At 37.8% G+C, this 16,908-nt stretch overlaps 1 protein-coding gene across 1 annotated transcript in view; it reads right to left on the bottom strand.

The window, feature by feature from the left end:
* The window catches only part of LOC306885119 (CUB and sushi domain-containing protein 2-like), a gene marked incomplete at its 3' end in the record, with an annotated part of 288,472 nt that overhangs the window by 13,987 nt on the left and 257,577 nt on the right, over positions 1–16,908 (bottom strand). The window contains 10 exon segments of the mRNA XM_079441463.1: positions 961–1,134; positions 1,272–1,460; positions 4,593–4,766; positions 4,877–5,050; positions 5,150–5,323; positions 5,646–5,840; positions 6,128–6,313; positions 7,837–8,025; positions 11,747–11,893; positions 14,861–15,049. Of these exon segments, the coding sequence (XP_079297589.1) occupies positions 961–1,134; positions 1,272–1,460; positions 4,593–4,766; positions 4,877–5,050; positions 5,150–5,323; positions 5,646–5,840; positions 6,128–6,313; positions 7,837–8,025; positions 11,747–11,893; positions 14,861–15,049 (1,791 nt within the window).

The raw sequence follows: 16,908 nt of genomic DNA on the forward strand, positions 1-16,908 counted from the left end.
CCAATAGGGAATAATAAAAAATAAAGATAAGGCCTTAGTATAGGGACCAATTCTCACTATCAACTAAATGCTTATTAACATTCCTTTTAACAACATATTGGCTGTTTATTAATACTTATAAAGCACATATTCTGCATGACCATACTCTACATCCCTAATCCTACCCAATACCTAAATTTAACAACTACCTTACTATTAATAAGCAGCAAATTAGGAGTTTGAGGCAAAAGTCATAGTTAATGGTTTGTTCATAGCTTTAAATTAAATAAATAAATACAAATCTATATGTATTTATATATTAATTGTATATTTATTGTTATTGTTATTATTAAAAAGTTTGAAAACAAATATTCCCCTCTTTTCTCGAAAGTTTGTTTAGTCTCTTTCATATCTACAAAAAAACAACAACATAGGAGAGTTAATTAAATATAAGAAAAATAAGAAAATAAAAACAAAATCAAAACACTGTTTTATTAGTACTTTGATTTAGTACTGCCCTGAAGACATGGCATATTTACATGTACTTCACAAGACAACATATTTACCTCAATTTACACAAATTATCTTGTTCAGAAGTTTTAATATTGCTGTCTGCTTGAATATCAGTAACTTTTGTGATAGCTGTGTATAAGTCCTTGCTTTGACCCGAGTTGCAAAGCTGGATCTCAACATCATACAGTCATTGCGAGGAAGAACTCAAATGTGGAGAGCCTGCTGGGAAACCAAAGAACCTGCAGTACCTGAAGGTTTTTTGGCAGCTTCACTGCTCAAGAGAAAATAGGAACTCGATGACAAAGAATGTTTTGAAATGAAAGTAGGTAGTCTAGTTTGTGGAAATATATATAAAAAAAATACAATGACATATATATCTAAAAATGTATTATATACCAATAAATTACTAAATAAAAATAATAAAGATAGACAGATGAGCATGTTGAGTAGGGAAAGGATTTGAAGTACCAGAGCAATGTGGCAGGGAGCCGCTCCACTGGCCATCCAGCTGGCACATGCGGGTGGTATTGCCCACAATGCTGCGCTGGCCGATGCAGCTGAAGCGGATAACGGAGCCCACTGTGCGCCTGTCCCCCGAGATCTGTGCATACGGAGGCATGCTGGGACGATCACACAGAACCACTGCAGCAGAGAGGAAAAAAAAGGGCAAACATTACCTACAGTGCATAATGTCAGATCACGTGTATAAATAATTCAGAGTAAAGTAGGTTGTGAAATTATTTGAGTATTGGTTTATCAGGTTTATCAAGATGACTTACAGAGGCACTTAGGTAGGGAACGGTCCCATGTGCCGTCGCCTTGACAGCTCAGACTGCTGGTGCCCAGCAGGTAGTATCCAGGGTTACAGCTGTAAGAAACTGTGGTCTGGAAACTGTAACGATGAGGCCCGCTGGGCAGGACCTGTCTGACACCATTTTCAACATGTCCCGGATCAGTGCAGTTCACAACTGAGACGCAGATAGAGTGGGCGAGAGAAAACGAGAAAGAAAGACAGAGTGAAAGAAGGTTATGAAGAATACTGGTGAGAACTACACAGCAATTCAAAAGTTTGGGACTAGGCTACAAGGACACATTAGAAGGATGAAAAATTATAGCAAAGCTATTTCTAATATTTTTATTTCTAATAAATGCTGTTTTTTAACTTTCAACAATCTTGAAAAAATCCCACAAAAAATAAAGTACACAACTGTTTTCAACATTGATAATAATAAATGTTTCTTAAGCACCAAATCAGCATATTCAAAAGTTTTCTGAAGGATCATGTGACACTGAAGACTGGAGTAATGACTGCTGAAAATTCAGCTTTGCCATGACAAGAATAAATTACATTTCAAAATATAGTAAAATAGAAAACAGGTATTGCAAACTGTAATAATCTTTCATAATATTTTACTAAATTACTGACACCAATTATTAAACGGTAGTTTATGGCATAAAAGTCAGAACGTTTTTTTTTGGTAATTTAATCTAAAAGAGACCTTTGTGTACATTTCTATCTTGGTGGCAGTAATTCATCAAATGATTACTGCATGATGAAAAACAAAATGTTATAAACAAGCATCTATCCGGATACATATCTCAATATATCCTCTTTTCAAGTCTGCTTCTTCCTCCACAACAAGCCAATCTAAATGATGGGCAACTGTGGCATGCAAATCACATTCAGCACTCATTTTTGGCCTTGTTTGTGCCATTAATTGATTTGTGCAATTTCTTTAGTGAATTGTGCGAAATAAAAGACGCTGCCAGTGGGCACGGTTTATTTTTCTGATATCCAACCAAACACTTTTCCCCACACAAAATGACAGAAAAAGAGATACAAAGATGATTAAAGGCTTCTAAAAAAAAAAAAAAGTTCTGTAAATATTTGAAACTACATAAACACAAACAGTTGCTTCATTAACTGAGGCTGAGGACATGAACTGGGCTTAAAGAGAGGAGAGATGGAGACATAGTGCTGGTGTGTTAGCTATGAGCCAAAAACATGCAGAGAACGAGAGCACAGAAGGACAAAAGTGCATAATGAAGAACCTAAAACAGAAATCAGCAGTAATTTGTATTCGTTCATACACTGAAAAGAAATAAAATATATATTAAAGTGCAAGTGCAATTGAGCAGGCCAAGATAATAAGATGGGCCATCATGTTAAACTATGTTTTGTTCTTTGAGTACTTCAACTGATTCTAACAAATTCAGCTGAACACACTTCTGGTGACATTTTATGTGCAATTATGGGGAAACAGTGAAGTCAAATGAAGAGGACAGGCTTCCTTATTTGACTCCAGAGTGTTCCTTCTGCTGTTTCAGGCCAGCAACGTTCCCTTAAAATCTCTCCGTTAGGGACAGCTTGTCAACTGAATTAGACTTTCCAGGGTAGTAATGCATGCTAATGCCTTTAATAGCTCTTAGCAGAGCCAGCCAAAGCCATTTTATATGATGCAACCATTTATAACTTAAATATACTAGCTTGATTTTCAACTAAAATGTTAATGGTTAAGTTAGAAATAAATACACAAAATCAATAGAAAGAAAGAAAATCAGAAAAAGAAAAGAACATAGGAAAACAATCTGTTTATTTGTGCTTGGCCGTAATACGATATTAAAATTGATGCTCCTGGTGGCCAGTGGCAATGTTTGAGGCGAGGTGGTTCAATTATCTGCAGATATAAGTCTAACCAACTTATCTGTGTGGTTTAGGAGGCCATTTTGGAGATAGAAGCGGCTCACTCAGACACAAATTGGTGCTGATTAGCGGGGCTGTGCAGAGGCCTGCTAAATTATTGATGCAGCTCCGAGCTCATAGCATTTTTTACCGGCTCCTTTTGTGCCATTAAGCGGGCGTCTTCCCACGCTCAGTGCTAATGACGGACCATGATGGAGAGGAGACCGCGACTGATATGATCAGACCACTTCAACTTCCTCAGTCAGAGTAAACACACATTTATAATCTAAAGAGAGGGATGGGTTGAGGGGATGGATGATGCAACTTCAAAGATTCAAATTAAGGTAATTCAAATCAATCAGAGTGATGCCATGCATTCATAATTTGTGCAATTGTTTCACTGTTTCCAGAAAATATTAAGCACACAACTGTTTTCAACACTGATGATAAGAAATGTTTCTTGTGCACCAAGTCAGCATATTAGAATGATTTCTGAAGGATCATGTGACACTGAAGACTGAGGTAATTGCAGTTTACATTATATTTTAAACAGTAGTGCACTTTATGGCACATTTTGGCTTGTATGGCAACTCCTAATGAAACATCTTGAATTACACACAAAGATTTGCATAACTTGTCATTGGTTGGATCTGAGTCATCTGTAACCCCAACTAAAGCAGTTTTTGAGTCAGTAAAGCCATTGTTTGTTAAATTTTCACAGCAAAATTCAGTCATGTTAATAGGAATGCATACGAGAGGGAATTTTGTGAGAGCAAACAATTGAGTGAACAATGTTTTTTTTTTTTTTTTTTTTTTTTTGTGACATACTGCCAATTCTGCATTTAACCCATCCAACGTGCACACACACAGCAGTGAACACACACACACCGTGAACACACACCCGGAGCAGTGGGCAGCCATTTATGCTGCGGCGCCCGGGGAGCAGTTGGGGGTTCGGTGCCTTGCTCAAGGGCACCTCAGTCGTGGTATTGAGGGTGGAGAGAGCGCTGGACATTCACTCCCCCCACCTACAATCCCTGCCGGCCCGAGACTCGAACCCACAACCTTTGGATTACGAGTCCGACTCTCTAACCATTAAGCCACGACTTCCCACACAACAAATTCAAGGTGCTCATGCAAACAGTCCACGCTGACCAACAGAAAGCTGCTTCTACAGTCTTTAGAATTTTTTTTAAATAAAAAGCATTACTTTCGTTATTTAAATCCTTTAAATGCTGTTATTTTTCTGTTAAGAACCATTAGAACACATACTCTTGTTCTACACCATGCTGAGTTTTAGAGCAGATTTGAATAGAGCAGTCAAGTTATTTTAACATAACAGCACTATTCACATTTCCTTGTCAAGTAACACACACTGACTACGGATCACCGCTGATGATGAAGCCACAGGACTTACTTTTACACTTGGGCAGAGCGTTGCTCCACTGGCCGTTGGGCTGACAGTGAGACTTGATTGCACCCTGCAGAACATAACCAGGGTTGCAGGCGAAACGCACAATGTCGTTCAGGTTAAACTGCATTCCCTGGGTCACACCATTAGCAGGGGTGCCTGGATGTCCACAGGTGATGGCTACAGAACATCAGAGCGACATATTAATATCCATTTACATGATTATTTTATTTCTCAGGGTCATGCAACTGTCATAAGACATCATATCAGATTGGTTAAGCAACTCTTACAGACACAGACAGGAGTCTTTCCGGACCAGCGGTGGTCCTGCTCACAGATGCGAACAGACACACCGATGAGTCGGAATCCAGGATTACATTGGTAAACGACACTGCCTCTGTAGTTGTAATTCTCTCCGATGATCTGGCCATTCACAATAGGCTCTGGTGTGCCACAGTGTCCAGCTGTTGAAGAAAAATATCGTAAATGCTCATTTGGAGAACATAAGGGTACATATTCTCTAATTAATGATGGAGTCCCATAACGGAAGTAAAGACACTCACCAAGACATTGGACCTCAGCTCCACTCCACAGGCCATTGGACATGCACTCTCTCACTCTGGAGCCCACCAGAGTATAACCCATGTAACAGGAAAAAATGGCAGTCGCTCCATACACGGTTAATGTTCCTATTTTATTCCCATTCGGAGGGGTTCCAAGGTCACCACAGGAAATGACTATGTAAAATCAGATGAAAAATTTATTAGTATTCTTTTTTTTTTTTTCGAGGTATGAACAAAGAATTTCATTTTAAAGTCCTGAAATTGATTTTTCCCCCCAACCTTTATTTGGTATGTAAATTGACTTCTGTAAATTATATCATGACATACTAGATCAGGGGTTTTCATTTAAAGTTTGAAAATCCATCCATCCATTCTCCAAACTACTTATCCTCTGTTAGGTCGCAGGTTTCCAAAAAAAAAATTAAAATCCTAATTTGAAAATACTGTGGTCGCAAAGCATATGTCTTAATGTCACTATAGCCTATATTGCACTCACTTTCACATGACGGTCTCGGCTCAGGGTAATCCCAGGTGCCGTTTGCTTGGCATCGGATGACCCTTTGACCCTTGTAGAAATATCCAGGGTCACAGGTCAGCATCATCATGGCCTCATATTTATTCTGCATGCCATAAATAAGCCTCCACCTCCCATGATCCACTGCGGAGTGGCCAATGTCAGGGCAGGTCACAGCTGGAGGGTCACAGTTAGTAATTAAAATTTCCTATTTGATTAAGACCTATGGCAACATATTTCTTATGTCTGTCTGTCTATCTATCTATCTACTAATTTATTCTTTTGCAAAATTGTTCCATTCATTTCCATGTTTAAACTAAATTTTGATTTCAAGATTAAACATGGCCTAAGACTTTTTAAGTTAAAGAAAAAAATAGTTAAAGATAATACGCATTTTATCTTTTCTTTCTTTTAACAATCTTTTATGTAAATATGAACAGTGATTGTGGCGCTCATGAACTCACAGACGCAGCGAGGGCGGGTCTCCATAGGGCTCCATCTCCCAGACTCTTGACAAAGCGTTGACACCGGCTGAGCACTGGCCAATCGGAAACCAGGATTACAAGAAAATGTGACTATAGAGCCGAGAGTGAAGTCCTGCCCGATGACAGTGCCATTCACTGGTGCAATGGGCATCCCACAGGAAACAACTGTGAAGGAGAGGAAGATTTTGACCTCAAAAACAAACTCAAGTATTTTCTCACAAAACCCCAAGGAAAGTGGGTATTTCTTTTCACCATCACACTTCAAAGAATACAGAGTGTAAACACACTCAGTGAACACACCAAAAGCAGCAATGTGACTGTGCAAACACAAGCTTGCAGTGGTTCTGGGAAGGTAAACAAGAGCAGCTAGAAAGCAATGGGCACAAGCCAAGATGTAAATTACATCTGGACATGGACTAAGGACACCGTAAGAACGCCAACATCCTGGACAGCCACCAGAGAGTCAGAGGGTACTGAACATAAACACAGTATAAACACAACGTTCTCTCTGGTCTCAATAAGTATTTGGGCACTTCAGACATATGTAAACATAGGAATGTCTATGTCATAGATGGCAAAATATCAATCATCATTTATTATTTAAATAAAGCAAATACTGTAGAAGCAGAAACACAAACAAAAAATAATAGCATCATTTGTTGGCAGATGCACACTTGGTTTGGCACTTTATCATCGAATCCAACATTAAACAAGCTGATTTAAAGCAAATAGAAAAAAACTAAACAATGGAATGGTACAATTACTATTTGTTTATTCAATTGCAATAAAGTTTGGGCTGCTTAAGTGTCTAAATACGTTTTTGCACCACTGTATGTGTCAAATCAGAACACCAACACCAGGATGACAGGCAGTGCTGATTAAAAAGTTTGAACGCCCATAGATCTGCCTCCTCTACCATCTTAATTTGTCATTTAGCAATCACTTCTATCCAATGTGATTTAAAGTACACTTACAGTGACATTCCCTCTCTATCAACCCAAGGTTAAGTGTCTTTTTCAAAGGTCAAAATAGAGACAATTTCATGATTTTTAGAGTTCATGATTGGCCCTTCGTTTGTTTGTACCTACAAACTTCTGACATCCAACCCAGATCAGTAACCACTATATTATACTCTAGTCTCAAAAGTCATTATAATGCCTCTTCTTTCAAAGGACTGACACATAATGGATTTAATATCCATGCTACTCAACTTTCAATCAATCAACTACGTCCCACTTTCAAATACGAAAAAGACCATTCAGCATGTTCAATACAGTCCTAAGGCTCTCGGCCTAAGGCATCTCACACCGTCCCTGTCAAAGTGAAATTCACCTCTCTCACAGGTGAGGCCTTTGTTAGCTAGGAAGTGGTGATAAAACGCAGCACTTCTGAGACTGCAAAACGGTAAACCCCGTGGTGGCCCCTGCTTTAGTGGATGATAACTGCTTCTTTCTGAGGAGACTCTCCCCTCGGACAGCACATTAGCAATAGTCTTGCAGCTATGGCTCCTGGCTAACCCATTTATTGTGATGAGCAATTTGACAGATGCAGCCAAGCCCTAAACATTGATTGAATACGGAATTAGCCGCACCGGCGCCGGTCTATCGCAGAGAGAGTTCAGTGAGGAGACGTGGATAATCGCCTCCAGACTTTGTCCAAGTTATTTCAGACAAGATTTTCAGACTCACCTTGGCAAAGCGGCACTGGAGCGTTCCATTGGTAGATGCCCTGAGGGGTGCGGGTGCAGGTGGCGGTGGTCTGGCCAATCAGGTTGAAGCCCCGGTCGCAACTGAAGCGCAAGGTACTGCCAAGCTTCGTGCCCGTCTGGCTATGCACTGAGCCATTCACAGGAGGGTCTGGGGTACTGCAGTATGCCGCTGTAGCACATACAAATGTAAACACAGCCAGAAGTCAAAAACACATCAGTCTGTGAAGCCTGCTGCTTATTGCGTTTCGATTCCTCATCCTGTTTACTGGAAACAGCGGATATTAACGCAGCCGGGAGCTGAGGACTGATTAAAAAGATGCACGGTATTGAATTGCAGGAACTTGTGGAAGGTCATAAATGATGGATATGTAACACAAAAAATATACCGTTTTGTGTACAGTTTGTTAGTCTAAACTGTAATTCAGAATACAACAAGAGTCATTATACAAAGTTATGTTGTTTGGCATAGGCAATCCAGGCCACATTCTCTCCTGTGGCACGTGAGGTGTCTGAGATCCGATCTTAGCAGGCTGCTCTCCTTGCAGACCAAACAAGAAAAAGAATGACGGTAATGATACCAGAATAATATAAAAGGAGGTATGGAGGAAATTAGGAGGAAATGGGGCAGGAATGCAATTTGTCGCATTATTAATCGCTATGACCGCATTACAGGCCTATCTGTTTCATGAGTTCACGTTCATATAATCCTTCAGTGTTACAGGTAAACAGGTTTGGCTAGCTGCCCGTAACGCAGGGGCTTGGGGATGTTGCCCCCCAAGACTATTTAATTAATGCAAGTTAATTAGTATAAGATTAGTGGAGGTTTCCTGGAAATGGCAGAGAGGCACACTACTACAAATCATTTTCTTAAGCTTTATTTTTTGTTATACTTAACGAAAATAAAGAAGCGAAGTTCACTTGTGAAGGCAAACTGCACACAAAATTAATTCTAGATATATTCAAGATATACTATGTAAAGGATAATGCAAAAATACTGATTAAGAAAATGATTTTCTGCAGAGTAAGCAGCCGCTTATGTATATGCCCTTGTGTTGGATTAGATGAATAAGCTCTTGCCAAACTTCCATTTAAATTCCATTAAAACCATTCTAATTTCAGTCAACACAATGTCTAGCAATGATAATTTCCTTTAGGAGAGTGAAGGACCACTCACACAGGACACATTCTGGCATTGAAAACAACTAGATGGCAATAAAATGGAATAGAGCGGAGGGGTCTTGAGACATTTTTTTTAAAAAGCTGAACAGCTGTTAGCTATAGCTACATTAAAGTCATATTAAAAACACTGTGTTGATGGCAAGAGACTACACAATAATCAAAGATGCCAGTCTGAAACATGTACATGGATCAACAATTAAAATAAAGGACCAATAGAAAACAATGTGCCCCATGTTAACAACCCATAAAGATTTTTTTTTTAATTGTGGTTTTTAGTCTTACTGTGTTGTGAATTCAGTGTCATTTATACAGTAGTGCATTTCTAAAAGTTGACAAATATCACACCACCTGCGGTTATTTGATATTTAAAAAAATACAGGACTTTAATGAACATTAATGAAGTTTAAAAAGCAAAGTATTAATGTGGAATAAAACTTTTAACACTATAATGTCTGCTGTCATTTTTGATAAATTTAATATGTCCTTGCTGAATAAAAGTATTAAATAATAATAATTCATTTATTTCTGTTTTAAGAAAATGGATCAAAAATATATCAGTGTCTCAAATTATGGTTCGTAAAATCTAAATTCATAAAAAATCGTGTCTCAACTTTCCAGCAAACATCAACACAGGAGAGAAAACTGCACTCATGAAGTAATTTAATGGAAATATAGCTGTTCACAGAAATGTTAAAAGTAAAAGCTAACCTACTGTATGACAACGAAAAATAAATAAATAAAGATAACAGTAATGGAAGGGCAACCATCAAGTTTTACAAGGCACAAATCTTTCTAATGATAAAACAACTGAGACATAACATGTTTCCGGCTTCTCGTCCATTAGCCCTGACTGGAGATTATAGATAATGGACAAATTTGAAAGTTTACACATCATATATACCTTGTAAAACTTTGAATAAAACCTGCACTAATGGTTTAAATGGCTTAGAGTGCGGTTTTAGAGCCGTTTTGTTTTGTGCATCATACCTCTCATGTGATAGAGCAGGTGCTGCCCTCTAAATGGCTAAAAAGACTGCTATTGATTATTGGCCACAGAGGTCTAGCTATAAGAGAAGTCTTAGCAGAAATGCGTCACGTGCATATGTGTCAACCAGTCATGGTGCTGTTTCCTACCTGACTTTGACCCAAAAGACCCAGCTTTGCATTTAATAAAGTTACAATACAAACACACTTTCATGCTCCTTGGCCCTTGTTTTTAAATTACAAGCTGATGCTGTCAATCTTCAACCTTTAACCTGCCCCGTTTCTTCTTTTTCCAAAGAAAGGCCATCAAACTTCTCAAAGCCAATCATTTAGCAAACCTCACACAGGTGATGGTGGGAAGAAAAGGTCAGGAAATAAAAATAAAAAATGAAGAGAAAAAAAAAGCGAGATGGAGGCGGAGTGAAAGGACCCGCTACAGTTGATGAAGTAACAGCCTGTGGAGATAAAAGATGGATTGAGAAAGAAAACGGTATGAAGCTTTGAATCTGTCCCACCATCTGTTTTTGTCCCACCAAGGTATCGCTACAGAAGGGAAACCATATTGAGCAGGGAAACCTAGGTGTGCTGCCGCTGTTAACCCAGGCTGTCACAGAGCCCTACATCAAAAATCCATCATGCGAGGAGAGAGTGGAAAAAGCAAAACAAGCTGATGCTGAGAGAAAGGACCCTGATGAGCCAGACAAAGAGGTGATTAGTCATTCTTCTGAAACGCTAATGATTAGGAGCATACGGAAACTTTTTAAATATTTATGGGGTAAAACTCATTTAGAATTACGCCATTGCTCATGAAACGGCGCAATCAGGTCTTGATAGCTTGTGGCAGCGTTTCCTGCGTAATTCTGTTTTTGCAGCAGGGAGTCATAATTGGTCATTTGTGAATGCGTATCTTTAACTGTAAGTTGTCATAAACATTCAGGCAGTCGAGGAGTCATCTGATTTGTTCGTCATTTGTAAGCCAAACCGATAACTCATTGGTCATTGGTCTTTTTGGCCAATTCATTAAACAAATTGGTTCATAAGAGTCATTTGTTCATGACTCAAACTACACTAGTAGTTACACTATAAGTTTGTTTTCGCTAGCAGGTAGTGAAGACTTAATAGTATAATTTCACAGTACCTAGTCTTGTTTAAATTCAATTGTCACCAAGACGCTTCAAGAAACCTTCCTACAAAGCTACCTGAGACTATGCACAAGTGTACCTTGGACAAAAGCTGTTTTAAATGCAAAGGGTGATCACACCAAATGTTGATTTAACAAAGTCAATAGAAGTTAATTGACAAATACAATCTATTTATGACTTTATTTTTGAAAGCATCCTATCTTCACATCATTTTTACACAAGTGCCTAAAACTTCTCACAGTAATGTAGCTTTGTAGGAATGGTGTCATAGTTCTTTTGGATTTGCATACACAAATCTAAATGGATTGCTACAATTAATGGCAAAAGCAACCATTTTAACCATTTTAGTTTTGGTTAAAATACTGGTGGTCGAAGAATTTTGCACTAGAGTGTGTGTTTGTATTTGAAAATACATGTCTAGTTCTAATATAAATTTAAACAAATACAATAAATTGATTTATTAGTTTAGTTTAATAAATTGATTCCTTCATTGTGTTTTGAGAGAACTCCTGGTCCACTGGGAAAAGTGGCTTAGGAAAATCCAAATACAATCTGTGTGTTTTGATGATGTGTTTGAATACTCACCGGAGTAGCGGATTCGAAAGCCCTTGTGGCTGGAGGTGTGATCGAAAGACCAGTGCAGGTAAACCTTGTTTGCAGTGCTAGTAATACTGAAGGGAGATGAATAGTTCCCACTCAGAGAAATAAGCAGTGGACTCTGTCTTGATGGACCTGCAGGATAAAGCAAAGCATACAGTTACCATGTATGTGATGCATCTCTGGTGCACAAGTATCAACTGTGAATTTAAAATGCATAAAATCTGATTTACTAAAGGTTGGAGTACATATGAACTTGAGAATCCCCCCCCCAAAAAAAAAATCTTCTCTCATCTCTTTCTGTCACTATCGGTAGCCACAGATCTTACACACTTCAAATTGACATGTTTACCACCAGCAGTGATACCAGTGGTGTGTTTCTGTCACAACATAGCCTCTCCACCTCTCATGGTTAATGCTGAGTGACAGGGCTCTGCTCATGAACTTCACTGGCAGTACTTTCAGATCAGCTGAACTATGATTCAGTCCAGAGAGGTGTGCGTGTATTAAAGGCCATTCCGACGTCATGTTAGCATCTGGGCCAAGCTGCAGGGAGGTAAAGGGATCTGGTGTGATCTGGCTGGATTTGGCATGTTGTGAAAAGCAAAGTCTGTTTCGGAGCGCAATGGGAGTTGAAAGCGTAATCAGCATTGAGCATGCCAGCTCCCCTCAGAAGTAGCTCACACTCATCCCAGATGACACGCAAATACACACCAGCACAGGCGCTTTATCAGCCCCAGAAAAAAGTGTGTAGCACAATGTGATACTGTGAGGGCCGGCTGTCATATACTGCACTCTCAGAAAAGATGTACAAAAAATGTATCTGTTTTCTGGGGGTCTGTAAGTCCTGGTTTTTGTTCATATCTTTCTCTCTTTTTCAACAATGCTTAGATTCAAATGAAATTATTTGAGGTACTACAAGAATAAATAATATTTTTGAGAGAATTTAAAACTTTGACTATCAAAACTTTCATAAAAGTAATATCCAATACAATTTACATTACCATTCAAAAGTAGTACTTCTTTTAATAAACTAATACTATGTTAAATAAAGATGCATAACATTAATTAAGAGTGATATTAAAGACATAATATTACAAAATATTTATTTTACTTTACATAAATACTGTTGTTTTGGACTTTCTATTCATCAAAGAACCCTAAAAATGTGACGGTTTCTACAAAAATATTAAGCAGCAGAAAAATTTTCAACACTGACACGGCACCAATAATATACATTTTTTTCTTGGGCATAAAATCAGCATATTAGAATGATTCCTGAAAGATCACGTGACACTGAAGACAGGAGTAATGACTACTGGAAATTCAGCTTGGCCCTCGAATAAATAAATGTGTTTAAAATATATTAAAAAGAGACTTCTTTCAAAAACAACATGTAACATGATTTTCATTATATTACTCGACTGTAAAGACTGTAATCTTCTTTTCATTTGCACTTTACTTTATTCATATTTTTCAACTGGCAATTATTTGAATTCTGTGCACTTTTTTGGGGTGTTGCATGACTCAGCCATGGGCCATTTTAATAATGCTTAAAATGTGATGAGCCTACATGTGTATAAAATGACCCTTCTGACCTGTAATCCACTTCCTAATCTCAGTGTAAATGGGATCACTTTGACCCCAGCAAAGCCACTGACCTAAGACTGGCCCTGAACAGACCTCTGTTGGCTAAAGCAATTTCCTTTGCCTTTTACAAAAGGTTTTCACTGTGTAAAAGCAAAGGTCAACCCTTTTGGTCTCTCTTCAACTGTCTATCTTGGTCAACACAGCAAGGTTGCCTGTGAGGTGTATGTCAGTAATTGTATTTGAAGGAGAAGAAAAAATAGCTCTTCGTGACCAAAAACCATGTCAGAACTAGTTTCACTATGATGTTTGTACCTTGATTCAATCTTATCATAAAGCTTTATTACAACAACATCAATCAATCAATCAATCATCTCTCTCTATATAAACATTAATATTTACAAAATATATACACAAAAATATAACACTGTATAAACAAAACTGTTTTCAATATTGATAATATTAATAAATGTTTACTGAGCAGCAAATCAGCATATTAGAATGATTTCTGAAGATTAATGTGACACTAAAAACTGAAGTAATTGCTGCTGAAAACTGCAATAATATTTCACAATACTTTTTTACTGCATTTTAATGAATAAATGTATCCTTTCTAAGCATAGGAGTTTGCTTTAAAATATTAATAACCTAGCATTTTTAAACTGTAGTTTATAATACATACGTGCATACTATTTTATGAATTTTTACAGAATAGCTTTTAAACTTATATTTACATATAGTCATTTAGCAGATACTTTTATCCAAAGCAACTTACAAATGAGGACAATAGAAGCAATCAAAACCAAGAAAAGAGCAATAAAATGCAAGTGCTATGACAAGTCTCGGTTAGCCCAACACATAGCAAGGTTTTTTTCTTTTTTTTTTTAAATATACAAATATATATACACAACACACACACGTCTATATTACTAAGAGGGGACTGTCACTCTACACTGACCAAGAGGGGACCAGGGTTGCTGCTTATTTTGAAGAAACAAAAATCACATACAAAATTTTCTTTTAAGGCCTTTTTTCATAATATAACTGAAAATAAGCATTTTTTTTTTTTTTTTTAAACACATGCCAAGTGGGGACCTGAAACTCTGAGTGACTTCTACCTATCCAAGAGGGGACCTTCACACACACAAAGAAAACGACAGAAAGCTAGTGTTAGAATTTTTTTTTTTTTAAGAGAAACAAGCAGTTAGAAAACAAATAGAGAGTGCAAGTGATAGAGGGTCAAGTTTTTTTTTTTTTATAAAAAAATAGAAAACAAATAGATAAAATAGAATTAGAATAGAGAGTCCTAGAGTTAGAGGGTCAAATAAAGATGGAAGAGATGTGTTTTTAGCCATTTCTTGAAGGTCTCAGCTGCTTGGATTGAGTTGGGCATGTCATTCCACCAGGAGGGAACAGTTAATGAAAAAGTAAATTGTAGTGCATATTATTTATGGAAGGATCGGCTTTGATCTTCCAAAAAAGATCCTAAGGAAAAGCTGTGATAAATCCACTCACCATCAAAGATCTCCAACTCGTCAAACTGTCTGCTGGTTTGAAAGTGTTCAATAGTGAAAGTGATGTTGTAACCTGAATCCACCTTCACCACCCAGGAGCAGGACTCAAAGTGCGGCAGGCTGCTCCCCGGCGACTGACTCAGGATTATTCCCGTGGAGGCTGTCAATACCTCGTTCATAGGACAGGTAACTGTGAGGAAGACAGACAAGAGGTAGTTCAGCTCAATACATTATTACATACAAATTCCAGGAAACAAAACCATTTTCTTTTGACATTCCACATCCATACATCAGCAATTGTAGCTGTGAAGTAAAAAGCTAAAATTTAGCTGTTAAAGACAGTAATCATCAAAGCAACCTTCAGAACTATTATACTCAATTCCCCAAGGGATACATGAAAGAAATCTTCACCAAAAAAAAAAAACAATTACAGATCTATAGCTTCATTCAATATGATGCTTGAACTTCAGATGCAACAAAGAGTGCGGCCTATCGATCACCCAACAATTCAAGGCCCAATCCAGTCTTGCATGTACATGCCTTTGGTAAAGCACGTCGATGATAACACAAAGCACCCCGGGCCAGTCTGTCATGACACTGAGAGGATTGATCATTGTTGTTCACACAGCTGTACAACATTATTTTGTCTCATGTCTTCCACATGACGTGGATGACATGAATGAGAGGCCGCATTCGGCATGTCTGAAGCCGAACCCCGTATCAGACTAACAAGGGATTGTTATTATCAAATATTTATGACACTTACGTTTGTGGATATGAAATATGGATTTTCTATTGCTTGTCTTGCTAAATAAACACACTGCTGTTTCAGAGCTCTGCTGGTGTGAATACTTCATGATTGAGTTGAGATCTGAATGAGATTATCACGACGGAAGAATTGAAAATGTCTAACCTCACCGATCACCTCTGCTTATCAGAATATCGACGGATGCGGTGCGCGAAAACCCTGTAAACAACATGACCCACAGTAAACAGTTTTGTTTCTATATTTGGCCTCTTTAATGGGTCTTTTAGACAGTCATTTAGCACCTTAATTGACTAACATTCAAGCCCACGGGTCTGTGGACTGATTAGGATGGACGTTAATCAAAGCAATAATTTCATGCATGCTGTGCACTGTCCGGCTTTACATGTCAAACCTGAGATAAGTTATTTTAATAATTACATTCAGGTTCACAGTCCAGTGAATTGCTCTGGTGACAATGATTAAATACTAAATAGTTGCTTTGAGAATTGATATGATGTAAATCACACTTGTGGCTTCTAGTCGAGATTGAGCTCTAGCTCGGCGGATACGCAGGGACGATACAGTTGCTACTTTGACATGTTTCCTTTACGAGGGTAAAATATAGAGGCTCTGGGACTGGCTACAGGGCTCGGAGGGGATATAAAATCTGAATGTGGTTTCATTGGAGGACAAACATTATCATGGATGCATATCGATGCCCGTTTGAGACTATCATCACTGCATAAAGCCGCCAATAACCTACATCTGTGCATCCTGGAGCTCAAGCTCACAAATTACATTCTGTAAAGTGTGAGCGTGGGTGTTACGGATCTTTATTTGCTGCCGCATACTGCACTTTGAAAGCTGGCTGTTAACCTATAACAAACAAAGATGTACTGTAAAGTACCGAACTGATAGATATGACAAGTCTTTTGCGAGCATGTTTAATATATCATAACAGTTATAGGCCCTTTCTATATTCTTGATATTTACATTGTCAGTATTATTCATGTTTAAATCAGTTTATACTGCAAAACATAAAAGGAACTCTTGGCATCTGTGCAGAAGGCTATATTATATATAATATTTGATGTAGAGGTGGGGTGGTATAACAATACTGTATATATCAATACAGAATGTTTTGCTATTTTATGCTTTATGCAATGTACTTAAATGTACTGTAATAACTGTCTGACTTACCAAATACTACTCTAAATACGAAATATTTAATATGAAATAATATATTTGTTAAATATTTTATTATTTTAATAATATACGTATCAATACCTTCTTCATAACAG

Source organism: Barbus barbus, assembly GCF_936440315.1.
Source record: "Barbus barbus genome assembly, chromosome: 19".
NCBI lineage: Eukaryota > Metazoa > Chordata > Actinopteri > Cypriniformes > Cyprinidae > Barbus > Barbus barbus.